Source organism: Helianthus annuus, chromosome 9 (assembly GCF_002127325.2).
Source record: "Helianthus annuus cultivar XRQ/B chromosome 9, HanXRQr2.0-SUNRISE, whole genome shotgun sequence".
Lineage (NCBI taxonomy): Eukaryota > Viridiplantae > Streptophyta > Magnoliopsida > Asterales > Asteraceae > Helianthus > Helianthus annuus.
This window is the reverse complement of record NC_035441.2, coordinates 41,030,405-41,045,523: the sequence shown is the minus strand read 5'-3', so window position 1 is coordinate 41,045,523 and position 15,119 is coordinate 41,030,405. Positions and strand designations below refer to the sequence as shown.

Sequence of the window (15,119 nt, the reverse complement as noted above, 5' to 3'; positions counted from 1 at the left end):
CTCGCATTATTAACTTATCCAAAATTATGTCATTATGAGTGACAAATGAATGGTGAAATCCTTGCATTATTAACTTATCCAAAATTTCTACAATGTCAACCATTGGTGTTTTCTTGACATGTTGATTTTGACATACCAACCTTCGCTATTCATACAACGGCTCTTGACTCACACACACTTGTGTACGAAAGAGACTGCTCGCCACCACCTCAATCGGAATTCAACTCAGTTTTATCGAACTAAATCACATCAACCTCAAGAATTTTTATACGTGTATTTACCTACGCGAGAAGTTTTATATTTTTTTTGTTTATCAATGATCATTAGAAATTACATTACATATACTAACAATTTGCAATCCATGAATTGTAACTCATCCCCTAATTTTCTAGCATGTGTTCTACAACATATATACATTTAGTGCAGAGATGAATAATAAAAGTTGTGAAGTAGTTGACAGATTCCGTTGGCTACCATACTAAACCGAACCGATATCGACTGATAAACCTCATTGGTTAATAGTGTCAATTTCATTATATTTGAAATACCGGTACCTAAACGTATGTAACTTTGTTGTGTTGTGATTAACATATGCTTAATATAAAACCACTCAATATGAACAACATGACAAAAGGAAGTACAATATGATTAAATTATTCCATTCAACATACAACACATGATGATATTTTACAACACTTCAAATGATGATATTTTACAAGACTTCAACCATAACTTAAATCAAATTTACGCCGGAAAAGACTCGCCGGTGGCAGACCTCCAAACAATGTCACTAAGCGCCGGCCGGAGCTCTTTACTACAGAACTGGTTATACTCCAATGTATCACCACTACACTTCTTTACTTCCACCACCAGAAACGACGGCGTAACAGCGAATATCTCCGCCGCTATCCCTAACTTCCCTTTCCTTCCAACTTCATGCCCCTATAATTAACGATTATATATTTAGTATATGAATATGTACCGGTTAGTAAACCTAATGCGCACGTAGGCTCAATACTAGAAATCTAATATGATATAAACTTTGAATGCCACTATATTTTTATGTGAATATGTACAGCTGTAGCCAGAGTTGTTGGGTTTCCTAATAATACTCCAGTGATCTATCAGTGATTCAAATTTGCGGTTCAAACAATATATACGTACAGTTGTAAAGTCCGCGGGCTCAATACTAGAAATATAATCTGATAATTCTGTACAATATATATGTACAATACCTGCAAGCGCAAACTGCTGTCATCGCTGCTCTTTTTGACGCTAAACTTCACCGATTTCGCCACCTCCTCCAGCTTCGACACCACCGCGGTCGCTGGCTCCATAGTAGCAAATCTCATTTCCTCCTTTTCCTCTCTTTTTTTCTCTTCAAACAAAGGTGACAAATCGAATCCTTCCGATAACGAAATAATGTGGAACGCATTCAACGTTTTCGCTTCGAATCCTTTCGATTGTACTATTTGTACTCCATCGTCTTCGATAACAAACTTTGTGTTTTTAGGTGAGGATTTTTTGAACCATGGAGAGTCCATGATTTTGGAGATAGATAACCTAGATTTTGGATTCGGATCAAGTAGTTTTGTTATTAGTCTGCGTGCGTCTGATGAGAACCAAGGCGGACACTTGAAGTCGCCACGGTAGATCTTTCGATACATTGAGACGATGTTTTCGTCCTGGAATGGTAGGAATCCGGCGAGGAGGACGTAGAGGATGACTCCGCATGACCAGATGTCGGCTTTTGCTCCGTCGTATCCTTTTTTTCCGAGTATTTCTGGTGCGACGTACGCCGGAGTTCCGCAGGTTGTGTGTAGCAATCCGTCCTGCCTGATAATAGTGTTTAAGAAGCAAGTTAGAGAAAGTCGTCGTCGTCATCATACTCATTAAATCCCACCAATAGCAAGGTTAAGGTTGGGTCTAAGGAAGGTAAGATGTAGACAGCCTTACCTCTACCCCATAGGAATAGAGAGGCTGCTTGACCCGGCTCGATAGAGAAAGTAAAGAGACTAAAGTTTCATTATGTTGATTTGAATCACTTGAACACACACAAGTCTGTGTAGGTGTGTAGTAAGTGTGTTTGTGACAATTTGAAGGTTGTGTAAACCAGTGTTTGCCATCTTAATTCAATCATGTATTTTTTATTTTGAAGACTTAACTTCCAATATAAAGTTATGTTTTGGGTAAAACCAACCGTTTATTGTCTGACTGATCTAGTTTTGAGGTGTGACCATGATACTTCTTATTTGATGTAAAAAAAATTTCAGGACTTGAGGTAGGGGTCTAAGAGAATAATTACAATTATAGATATATACGTAAATAATTATAAAATATATAGATAAAATAATTATTTAATTTAATAAATAATATAAGAATCGAGCTCGAACTTATAAAACTGCTCATGAACCAAGCTCAAACTTTAGAAATAGAGTTCTAGACGAACTGAGTCCGAGTTCTCTTATATTAAAACTATCTCAGGCTCGGTTTCTTAACGCCCATTAATATATATGCAAAGAAAATTGTTGTAAAAAGTTACCTAAAACAACCTCAAGAACTCTCAATAAGGGTTATTTTGATGTAACAGAAATATATGGTTAAGTTTACGTATAATGTGTCTTATCGTACAAAATGTACGAAAGGCATGAAAAAGCCAAAATGATGTGGTGGTATTTACGTAATTATTTGCTCGTAGGGTAATTATCAAAATTACCCTACAAATGATATTGTAGAGTAATTTTGATCCTGTAGGGTAGTTATCAAAATTACTTTACAAATGTATCAAAATTACTCTGCAAGTTTATAAAAAAACATACAATTCAAAATTACTCGACAAAATCATTTTTAGAGTAATTATGATACTCTACAAAATTACCTTACAAGATCAAAAATTACCATACAAAATCATTTGTAGAGTGATTATGATACTCTACAAAATTACTCTACAAGATCAAAATTATGCTACAAGAATATTTTACAAAATTACTCTATAAGATCAAAATTACCCTACAAAATCATTTGTAGAGCAAAACCTTCAGTTCATACGTTTTGTACATTAAGTTATTTGTATTTGATCTTTTGTCCAGAAATATAACAATACAGTATTGTATTTTGGTTTTGTGGACTTATTCCATGTCTGGCAATAAAAAAGTTATATTTTATATAAACCCAACTGTGTGACCATGTCTCAAAATTCAAAACTCTCAATAATTGTTAATGATTATCAAGTAACAGAAAAATAACAATACGATCCAAAAGCAAACACAAATCTTTTCTAATACCTGAGATGATCGCAAAAAGCACTGAGTCCAAAATCCGTCACTTTCAAATTCCCTTCTTCATCTAACAACAAGTTTTCCGGCTTCAGATCGCGGTGATACACACCGCGGCTATGACAAAAATCGACCGCGGATATCAACTGCTGGAAGTAACTTCTAGCAACATCCTCCCTTAACCGCCCTTTCGCAATTTTACCGAACAATTCACCACCTCTAACAAGCTCCATGGCGAAATAGATCTTAGATTTACTCGCCATGACCTCATACAGCTCGACTATGTTCGGATGCCGCACCATTTTCATAACCGAAATCTCTCGTTTTATCTGCTCCATCATTCCTACCTGAATTACCTTCTCTTTTCCGACTACTTTCATTGCCACGCTTTTTTTAGTATGCACGTTTTTCGCGTGGTAAACTTTTGCGAAAGTGCCGTGTCCTAGCTGCCGGCCGAGCTCATATTTGCCATGTAGCACGCAGGTGTTTTTCTCTTGGGGTGCCATCATTTGTTTTGATGAATTGAATTGCTTATCGAGCAGTATCAATGTGTTGGATAAGGCTTTGTCTTTTTTTTTTAAGTGGTGAGGTGGAAAAGAGTAGAATTAATTAAAGAGTGTGTAGAATTAATTAAAGAGTGTGTGAGCTGCCTTTTTAAAAAAGACTTTAATCGTCGGAGATCGGTGATTGGTTCACCCAACTCGACGTGTTTCTGATTTGAGTACCAAGGTGTTGGATAAGGTTTTGTATTTTTAACCGGTGAAAAAAAGTTTAGTTTAAAATTAGAAAGTGTGTGAGCTGGTGTTCTAAGAAAAACTATAGTCGATGGTAATCGGCGACTGGTTCACCCGACTTCAACGTATTTGCGGTGGCAATTGCGGCCTGTGATTGGTCGTTTAGCACGATTTGATAGCCGGGAATCTCCTCTCATCTCTCTGCATTCCCTGAGTAGAAGAAGAACTCTATAGAAACTAGTTTGTGGTTTTTGGGGTTTCAAAAATTAATTGGATATTTATAGGCTGGTTTATTGGGTGAAGTTACAATTTTGTCCTTGTGATGAGAATATGAATTATGATCCAACCGTTGTGAGTGGAGGTTGTATCTGGACGGGTGGTCACTGTCTGACGTCGTAACTGGAGCTATAATTGATGGACACGTGACAAAATATCATACCATGAATATCAAAGGTCTAAAATACGAAAGACGGGAAGATATGTAAGAAAAGAAATAAACACTTACCAATCATTTTTTTTAAATATACAAATGCTTCTATTTGTAAGAAGTGTATAAGAAGGCTTTATAAAATAACAAGTGTTCAATAATCTAAAACCTAAACTTACTACACCACTACCCAAAACATAAACACCCACCCCCACCCCACCACCACCAAAAAACCTAACCCTCCCCCCCTCCCTCAAAAAAAAAAAAAAAAACAAAACCGTATACCTCACCAAAAAACCAAATCTCCCCCCACTCCCAAAAACCCCAACATGTACAGTATTTCGTTTTTGCAAGTTGTGGGTATGACGTCGACAAACCAGACGTTTTGTGTCACTCGAGCCTTTGTTTTGAAAGAACGGGTAGGAAACTACATATGGTCCTCGAAATGATCAAGTCTATATTGGAAGTAGTGGCGGACCCAGAAATTTTTTTCATGGGGTGCGAAATTTTTTAGGGGTAATTTATCTATATAATTCTTTTCGGTCCAGTTTGGGTCGGGTCAGGTCATATAAAAAAAGATAATTAAGTGATTATATATATATATATATATATATATAGGTAAAGGATCCTGTAAAAGTCCATCTTTTGTAAGAAGTGTAAGAAATAATCTTGGAATGACAAGTGTCCCTCCTCTTAATTAATTCAAAAGGGTAGATTAGTAATTGTACATTTTTGTCATTTAATTGATTTACAATATAACTGAAAAAAAACTGGCGATGAGAATTTTTAGGGATTGATCGTTTCATCTCCATCTCCGATTCAGATCATCTTCTCCGACCATCTTGAATCATAGTCAATTTATCCAGTTATTTTAAAACACCACGCCATGAATCTGATTATAAATGTCTCCATATAAAACACCATGACTTGAATCATAGATGTTTAAAACACCACACCATGAACAATGTCTACAGATAAAACACCATGACTTGAATCATAGTCATGGTGTTTTAAAATCTGGGAATGTTTTTGTATTGATAAAACACCACGCCATGAACAATGTCTCCTGATAAAACACCATGACTTGAATCATAGATGTTTTAAAACACCACGCCATGAACAATGTCTCCAGATAAAACACCATGACTTGAATCATAGTCATGGTGTTTTAAAATCTGGGAATGTTTTCTATTTGATAAAACACTACGCCATGAACAATGTCTCCAGATAAAACACCATGACTTGAATCATAAGCGTTTAAAACACCACGACATGAACAATGTCTCCAGATAAAACACCATGACCTGAATCATAGTCAATTTATCCAGTTGTTTTAAAACACCACTCCATGAATCTGATTATAGATCTATTTATGATAAAGTATGAAGAAATTCGTTGATTTTTTGGAGATTTATGACGGTTACCATATAATTCGCTGATCTTTAGGAAGTTGATGGGGGTTTTGAAACGGTTACCATATTTGAAACGTTGGAAAAGTCACTATTGCCCTTCAATTTTTACATAAGGTCCTTCTAATTAAAACACAATTTACATTTTATACCCTATTGATCTCAACCATTAGATCAAATATCCAATGGTTTAAAACACTTCTTACCCTTCTTACATTTTAGACACTTTTTACCATATCCCTACCCTATATATATATATATATATATATATATATATATATATATATATATATAGGAGGGGAAAGGTTCATTTGAGAAGAAATTTAATGTGAGAAGAAAAAGAAGAAAGAGCATATTAGTAAAATACTATTGCATTTATAACTCATATCATTAATTTTTCTCTCTTTAGTTAATTAGTCAATTAATCATTAATTATCCTACATATAATCTACAAAACCTACACATATCAAAATTTTACTACATATACCCTACACATTATAGAATTTTATCCTACACAGTCGAAATTTATCCTACACATCTCGAAATATATCCTACACAACTCGTAATTTATCCTACACAACTAGTAATTTATTCTACATTTTAAATTAAGTTGTTTTTTTTAATTTAGAAAAAATATATATTTTGAAAAGGAGTTACAAATTTAATTTAGTTAGTTATTAAATGAGAAGAATACAAATTAATGATTTATATAAGTTTACCAATATACCCTTATATTAAAATTAAATGCAAATATTAAATAAAGTAAAATGAAGCATTCTTATTGGTTGAAACTTCTTCTTTTTTCTTCTTACAAAAAAGTTCTTCTCGTTTGAACTCTCCACTATATAGGAGAATGATCTTTTAAGCAGAAAGTCAATGTGGGAAAAATAATAAATTAATTTAGCAAAAACAGCTTATCCTATATATATATATACACTGTTCCATTAATTATTCCCTCTCTTTTAGTTAGTCAAAAATAATTTATTTTGTACATATCAAAATTTATCTTATGCATTTTATCCTACGTTTATAGCATACTTTATCCTATACATACTGAAATTTTTACTACATATCAATATTTATCCTTCGTGTAAAAACAAGATTTTTGCTTATTAAATAAAGTAATAAAAAGAATGGAAAAAATCCACACTTTTTTAGTTACAAGTTACAAATAAATTAAAAAATAAAAAAGTTAAAAACTCAACTATATTGAAAGATTTATTACTCTTTTCTAATAAAAACTCAAGTAAATTAGAAGAGTTATTATTCTGTTGTAAATATAATTATGTTAATTGTTGAAAAATAAAATAGAGTAAACTGTCATTTTAGTCCCTGTAGTTTGGTCACTTTTGCCACTTTAATCCAAAACTCAAACTTTTTGTATCTGGGTCCCTGTGGTTTCAGTTCTATTGTCACTTTGGTCCAAAAATAAATCAGATAATATTTGTCTTATAAAATCCTGCTATTTTGTCATTTTCCGCAGAGGCAAAATGATCATTTCTCTTTTATAAATAAATACAATATTTTATAAGACAAATATGACCTGATTTGCCCCTGAGTAAAATGACAAAATTGCAGGATTTTATAAGATAAATATGATCTGATTTCATTTTTGGACCAAAATGGCAATAAAACTGAAACCACAGGGACCCAGATGCAAAAAGTTTGAATTTTGGACTAAAGTGGCAAAAGTAATCAAACCACAGGGACCAAAATGGCTGTTTACTCAATAAAATAAGTAAAAGAATTAGAAAAGTTGTTCAGCCAGCCACGTGCTTCTCTCCTGCTGCACTTGTTTTTTTATTGGATATGTCAAATTCCAAAAATGCCCCTACTAAGACTAAAAACCCATCATCATCTTTTTCAAAAGGAACCGGTCGAAACTCCGAACAAAGTTTCCGATGAATAACATTTTCAGTTTTCTCTCTTAACTTCAACCCATAAAATTTCGATGAATAATTTTTCAGTCTTCTTCCGCCGTGGTTTTCAGAATTTATGGGGTGCGATAACAAAATTTCATGGGGGGCGATCTGGATTTTAATGGATATAATACACTAATTATTTTTTTTTCAAAGGGTGCGCCCGCCCACCCACGTCAAGCCTTGGGTCCGCCGATTTGGAAGAGTGTATGGAGCCACGTGCCATTATAACTGATAGAGACAAACCATGATGAACGCGTGTGTGAAATTTCCCGAATGCTTACAAGGATCTTTGTAGGTTCCACATTCAGTGGCGGAGCCAGAAATTTTTTCTTATGGTGTCATTTTTATTGATACCCCGGTTTATAGTAACCCGGAGTCGAACTTTTTTGGATCGGTTCGGATCTAGTCCGGTCAAATTACATAATAAAAGCAAATATCACAATAAAAGTACAATGTCATTGAATTAAAACACATAATAAAATTCCAAAGTCATTTGGAATATATAATAAAATGCATTTAATAGTTGCTCTGTACGCATTTTTATATTTTGAAAACGGTTCATAAATAATGTTTTCAATGGCAACTTGAAAAAAAAAAACCTCTTTTTTATTATAACAAACAAGTGTACGCATCATTCAAATGATCATCATACATCCGGTTAGGTTAAACAATTGAAACAAAACAAATAAGACATGGGGCTATAACTATAATGCTTACTGGATTAGAAAAACTAAAAATTAAGAATGGACCTTTAATGATTTAAAGTATACTAATTAAATTCAAGTAACTGGCTTAATTTTTGAAATATAAATTTTTACTTTATTATATAATTGTCTTAGAAGAAAACAAAACAATGACGTCGTTTGTAAAAACACAATGGTGTCGCTCGTAAAAAACAATGGTGTCACTCGAATTTTTCCTAATATATGTTGTATTTGCTACACAAAATTCAATGGTGTCGGATGACACCGTTGTTCAAAGTGTGGCTCCGCCACTGTCCACATTCACTAGAAAATCTTAAAACGTTGCAAGAAATCTTTTGCTGATGAGGATTGAAAAAAAAAATTACTCGTATACGGGTGACGTTGTGTGTGTCTCCAATGTCGTAAATACACGGGTATCACATTGACAACCTCTCTATAAAGCACTAGTGGCAGCCTCCCAAACATGTAAGTTTGTTGTACATACATACATATATACATGCATGCACATGACCACTGGGGTTCTATTTTATTTTCCAATGTTTATCATTATGTGAATAGTCAATAGTTACAACCATTCCAAACAATGTTTGTATCTACTTGGACCAATCGAGCCATCAATTTTCATGAGACTACAACCAATAGAGTCGAGAGTCGGCACGCTAATTTCAAGAATACGTTACAGCACATAACAGCGCTTTGCATAGACTAGTGGGCTTTGTCGATGATATTGAAGTAAAACAAGCGAAACAAATAAAGAAGAGTTTTGAAGAAAGTCTTAGCAAACGAATGAACCACCACAAAGAGATACCTTTGCTTGACAACTTACAAAATAATCATTTTTGGTGTGATATTAAACTATTTTATATGTTAATTACGGCATGCTTCCTTTACGTCTACAAGTTTTAGGTTCGTACAACGTTAACAGTGGCATTGTTGTGTTACATAATCCAACATAGTAGGGGATTAAACAAGGGGTGTTGTATTACACAACTGGTCATGACATGGGTTATAGAATGGTCTAGGACCACTTTGTTGCTAAATAACTACTTGCAATTGGATTAATTTGTGGATGTTTGATGAATTTATTTCGAATAGCTACCACTTGGACACATGTTGGGGGATTACATGTGCATATGGTGGACCTTAGCTTGTAAAGAGCTATAAACAAAATTACATGTGTTGTGTTGTGTGGACCACTTTTAAAGATTCCGATATTCCACTTTCGATTCTATTGGCCTAGACAGGGTAGAGAGGTATGGTTTCCTATCGTTAGTTACATGAGTAACCAGTAACGAACCCAGAAATTATTTGCTGGGGGTGCGTATAAGGTGTTCAACTGATTTTTTATCTAATATATATACACTAATTTTTTTTTCAAAAAGTGCGGCCGCCCACCCACGATTGTGAGTTGGTCCGCCGCTGTAAGTAACGCCCCACTATTACTTTAATATTGTAACATATATTTTATGATAAATTTTATATACACAATATTGAAGATAAAAGAAAAATAGTTAAATAAAATTAATTATAGTACTATTAGGAAGTTTGTTTGGTTGGTAAATTTTGGAAAATGTAATTTTGACATAATAAAAGCTATGAGAACCGAATGATTTAACTTTACCATTTGCTTAAAGTATGACACAAAATGTAGTTATATAATCGCCTATCTCACTATCTCATTAAATAATCAATCCACGACTTTTTTTGGACTGTAAACTTCATTAACCGGCCTACACCAACCAAAAACGGAAGGCAGCAACCACAAAAACACACCTACAACATATGCATGAGTTATTTACATCAATTTTTCCAAACTATATCATTATAAGACGACCTATTTTTAAGCCATAAGAACTCTAACGATTTTATATCCCCATAACCTCCACCGCACATCGCGCTTTATTAGAGAAGACCTTTTTATTTCTAGCTTTCCACGAACTCCAACATGCCATTATCACCAAACCATGCACTATCTCTTTATGTTTCTTAGCAATGTGCAAAGTGTCATGCAATTCCATTCCAACAGGTCTTTAAATGTGAATGCAAAGACCATAGGGATAATCTTGCACCATAAACTGAACAAATGCCACATACATGAAGCCACCAAAGATAAAGAGAGCATTATCCCCACAGAATACACAATCTTCTGAAGATATAGGTATGCATCGTCGTCTAAGAGCCACTTGGGTAGGGATCCTATTGAACTCCGCCCTCCAAACGAATATATTGCATTTATCCGAAACCCATTTGTTCCATACCATCACAAAATTGCTGCTGTAAGGCTGGAAGGTGTGGGGGCGCCACCCAACCCAGCTGGCCACCTTTAGCGCCCCACGGCGCCATCGTCCCACACCCCCGGCGCTATGCTGGGGCGCCATTGAATCATCGCCAGCATGGTAACGAGCTTCATTGCGCTTGGACCGATGAACATTAAAACTTTTGACCGTTGAAAACAGCCATATTTAAAAAAAATACTTTTTATTTTATTTATAAATTAACACTATAAATACCCACTATTCTTTACCATTTTCACACCATTCCTCTCACTTTCTACCTCACTTTTTATACAATTCTCTTCATATTTTAAAAACTTCCCAACAATGTTTCCTAACAACCCATGGGAGCCGACCAATCCGTTTTGGCAAAATATGCAAAACAACGAGCAAGAGGACCGCTATCGCCGAGACCCGCGTACGGGTGAGGTTGGATATTATCCAATGCCACCAACTTCTCCTCATCCCACCACTCAACCGATGCCCCCATATTTCGGGTACTATTCTCAACCCCCATTTTTTCCGTCAAACATGCCACCACCAAACATACCCGTTACCCAAGACACAAGCGAAACTGAATACGTTCCCGAAAACCAAGTCGAATCCTCTTCTATAAAAAAAGAAGCCATAAAAAGAAGGATGAGAAGGATGAGACTGAAAAACGTACCCCTAAGAAGGTAGAATTTTGGTCGCCTAAGGAGGAGTTCGAGTTGGCAAAAGCATGGCTCGACGTGTCAGTGGACGAGATTGTTGGTAATATTTTTTATGCTTTTGTAAATAATATTTTTTATGCTTTTGTTGGTAATATTTTTTATGCTTTTGTAAATAATATTTTTTATGCTTTTGTAAATAACATTTTTTATGCTTTTGTAAATAATATTTTTTATGAGACGACCAATACATAAAGGTATTCTGGGGTCCTATACGCGAGAAGTTTTTCGCCGCAATGGGTCGTGGCGTGTATCGAACCGCCGAATCTTTTTCGGGAAAGTGGGGTGCTATGAGGACGAAGGTTAGCAACTTCAACAACATATACAATAACCTCGTCAATAACACTCGAAGGCGAAGTGGTGCGAGCGACATCGATGTCTTGACAGAAGCCCATAACGAGTATAGAATGCACCATGGGCATATGTTTACGTTGGTAACCACATGAGAGCTTCTTCGCAAATCTCCAAAGTGGCATCTTGTGCCACCGTTCGACCCAACCCGCCCTAGATCCAAACGGTCCAAATCGACATCCACCACCGAACCATCTGGGTCCGATGCTCGTACAGTAATTAAATCTAAACGAGGATGCTGACGAGTTTGAAGAACCACAACCACAAGAGCTGCCTCGTCCAACTGGTAGGGATAAAAGTAAAGCCAAGGCACGTGGAAAGTCCACTAAATCAGATGGCCCGTCAAAGATGAGCGAGTTCCAGGCAGATCTCAAGCAAATAATCTCCAATAGGGAAAAAGATCAAGAAATGAGAATGGAGAAACAAATCCAAAGCGACATGGACTTTCTCGCAAGGGATGTGTCACATCTACCAGAGAAGAACTGAGTCATTTTGGAGGCTCGTAAGGCACAAATGCGGGCCAAATATATGTAGTTTTTTTTAAGTATGTTGTCTTTTTTTTTCTAGTATGTTATGTTTTTTTTATGACTTTGTATTGTTTTTTTTAATGAAATTATGTTTTTATTTTTAATTTTGTAGTTATTAAAATTGCTATTTAATTTAAAAAAATATATTTAAATAAATAATTAGTTAATCATGACATGGGGCTCCATCCACACCCTTCAAATTAAAGGGGGGCATGATAAAGCCCCATGCTGACATGATGATGACGTGGATCCAAATTAGCATGATAAAGCCCAAGGAGGCTCCATCCACACCTCATAGCCTAAGTCTATAACAAGTGTTTTACATCATTCTTAATTCTTGTTGGGATTGAACCCTACCAGAGGAACAGATAATGATCAGTAGATAGAGTTTGTTAGTTTGTTAGATGTCACTTTCATGGTGACGTCAGCTGAGATGCCTCAGTGGTTTGGTTTGCCTATAAATGGAGCAGTACTGTGTACTGTTACATTTGATCGTTTTGGGTGAGTTCTTCTCCTCAATTCAATCCTTTCATCTTGTGCAACCAACCTTGGGGTATCAGGCTGAGGGGGAGCTTAGTTATGTAAGCATGCTTGTAATCTTTTGATTTTCATTGTAATCATTCGACTCAAAGTAAAGCAAGTGTTTATCATACTATTCTCTTCTTTGATTGTGTTTACAAAGTTTGTATCCATTTCCGCTGCACTTTACATCATTTCATATACTATGAATGTTCAATTCATACAAACAAGCACAATCATGACAGCCTCCGATCCTAACAATTGGTATCAGAGCTTGGATAGTCAAATTCGATCTAACAATCAATTTGACATAATAGTTCATCTCAAAAATTTATTGATACTAAGGTTGATTGCATTTTGTTGAAAAACAGAGCAATGAGAAATCATGTTCAAAATGATGAATCAGACACTCTGTAAAACAACCAAGATGTCATAAAATTCACAAATCTCAAACAACTAGTGATATCATGCACAAATCACTCATAGTCCCCAGATCTGGAAACTTATCTGGTAACTATGATATGTTTATCTTCATTCAAAATTGATTTCAACTGTTGTTATGAATTTGTGATGATTTCATCATGTTTTATACTAAAGTATGAACCTCAGATTAACAAAACCTATGTTCATAATAAACATTAGTATTTTGCTAACTTAGAAAGAGGAAAATAAAGCTTTAGTCATGAAATCTTATGTGTTAAAAAGCAGGTTGAAAATCCTCAGAAGGACCAAATCAACTCTGTCAAAACGCATGAAGAAAATCTGGGGTCAAAACAGTCCAAATCATATGTAATGTGAGAATTGGTAATAAAACATGTACAAATGTGGCCAGATCTCTCAAAACATTGCTGAAAATGATTTTGGACTGAGGATTCTTTCATAAAAACCTCCCAGTAAGTAATTTATTACTTATGAATGGGAAGGGTAAAAAGGGAAGAAGAAAATGAACAAAACTTAAAAGTGTGCTTATCTCAAAGCTCTTGAAGCCAAAAGAAAAAGAGTATAAGCATAAAACACTTATGAGGTCAAAGTTGGGTAAACAGTAGTCATCATGCAACTGTGTGCTTTCATCAAATACAGGAATCGTTCAGGTAACAATGGCATCTCCAGTAATTGTCCTTAAAAGGAGAATTTACAATCAATTGTCAAGAAAATGACCCTAAACGATGGTCAAAATAACTTGAGAATGATATGATCATGTTCTTACTTGAAAAGCTGTCAGATCCTTTTGATGTTATTTTCAAAACATTCTTTAACTATTTCTTAAGGTGTTTTTCTCAAATAAAACCAAATATATTACTTCATTTTCTTTGAATAATATATTTTGGACTTTTACTCATTTTTGATAGTAAAAAGTTCATCTCTGGTCAGGATGTAATTTCCTTATTTTTGTGTGAAATTACTATTCCTAAAACTAATCAAAAGGAAATGGTATACATGTCAAGGTTATGTCAAGCTCAAGTTAGTTTATTACAGATCAAAAATTGATTGCAAATTAATTTTGAACTACTAAGATACTCATGTTCTAGTTCAAATAATTAGACACAAAATGAGTAGCCTTAGTAGAAAAGTCTTCATCACCTGGAATGCCAAGCCACTGTCAGGAAAAATGAACATGTGGCAAAACCTTGAACAAAGATTTCTGAGATAACTACTGGCAATTTAAATTTGATAGTCTACATCAAAAATGTATTTTCTTAAGCATAGCATTCCTGAAGCTAAACAGATGCTGGACATGATATTGTGTTTACACAAGACAAAATCAATTCTTACATCTGAACAAGCAGATGCTAACATTATTTGTCAATAGTTAAAACATTGCTGCACTAACAGTTGTTGTACTAATGGTCTTCATTTTTTCAACCACTGTTCTCCCTTAACTGCTGTCGTGCTTTAACATCTGCTCCCTAATATCTGTCCACTGCTAAAAGTCAACCCCTGTTCTCATTTTCCTTTGATAAGCACTGATGTTCAAAATCAGTGTTGTATCCACTGATATGCTATCCACTGATGTAGTAAAAACATCCACTGATGGTAAAAATCACCCACTGCTTCATTTATTACCATTGTAACCACTGATATTTGTTTCATCAGTGGCCCCCCAAAACAACTGTCCTCCATTATTTACTCTTTCATCAGGGGTTGGCACGTGGTCAGTTTTTAGTCGTCAGATCATTATAAAGGCGTGTACGAATAGACTAGGCCTATATTTTATGTCCACTTATTACATTTCAGTCCTTGTCTGTTGACTAAGATCAAAGCGCCCCG

At 34.9% G+C, this 15,119-nt stretch overlaps 1 protein-coding gene across 1 annotated transcript; it reads right to left on the bottom strand.

Moving 5' to 3' along the window:
• Positions 1 to 618: 618 nt before the first annotated feature.
• LOC110877420 (CBL-interacting serine/threonine-protein kinase 6) lies at positions 619 to 4,264 on the bottom strand. Its single transcript, XM_022125555.2, has 3 exons — positions 3,285 to 4,264; positions 1,236 to 1,836; positions 619 to 942 (listed from the first exon to the last, which is right to left on the bottom strand). The coding sequence occupies exons 1-3, from the start codon at positions 3,782 to 3,784 to the stop codon at positions 745 to 747; spliced, it is 1,299 nt and encodes a 432-aa protein (XP_021981247.1). The 5' UTR covers positions 3,785 to 4,264; the 3' UTR covers positions 619 to 744.
• Positions 4,265 to 15,119: the final 10,855 nt, after the last annotated feature.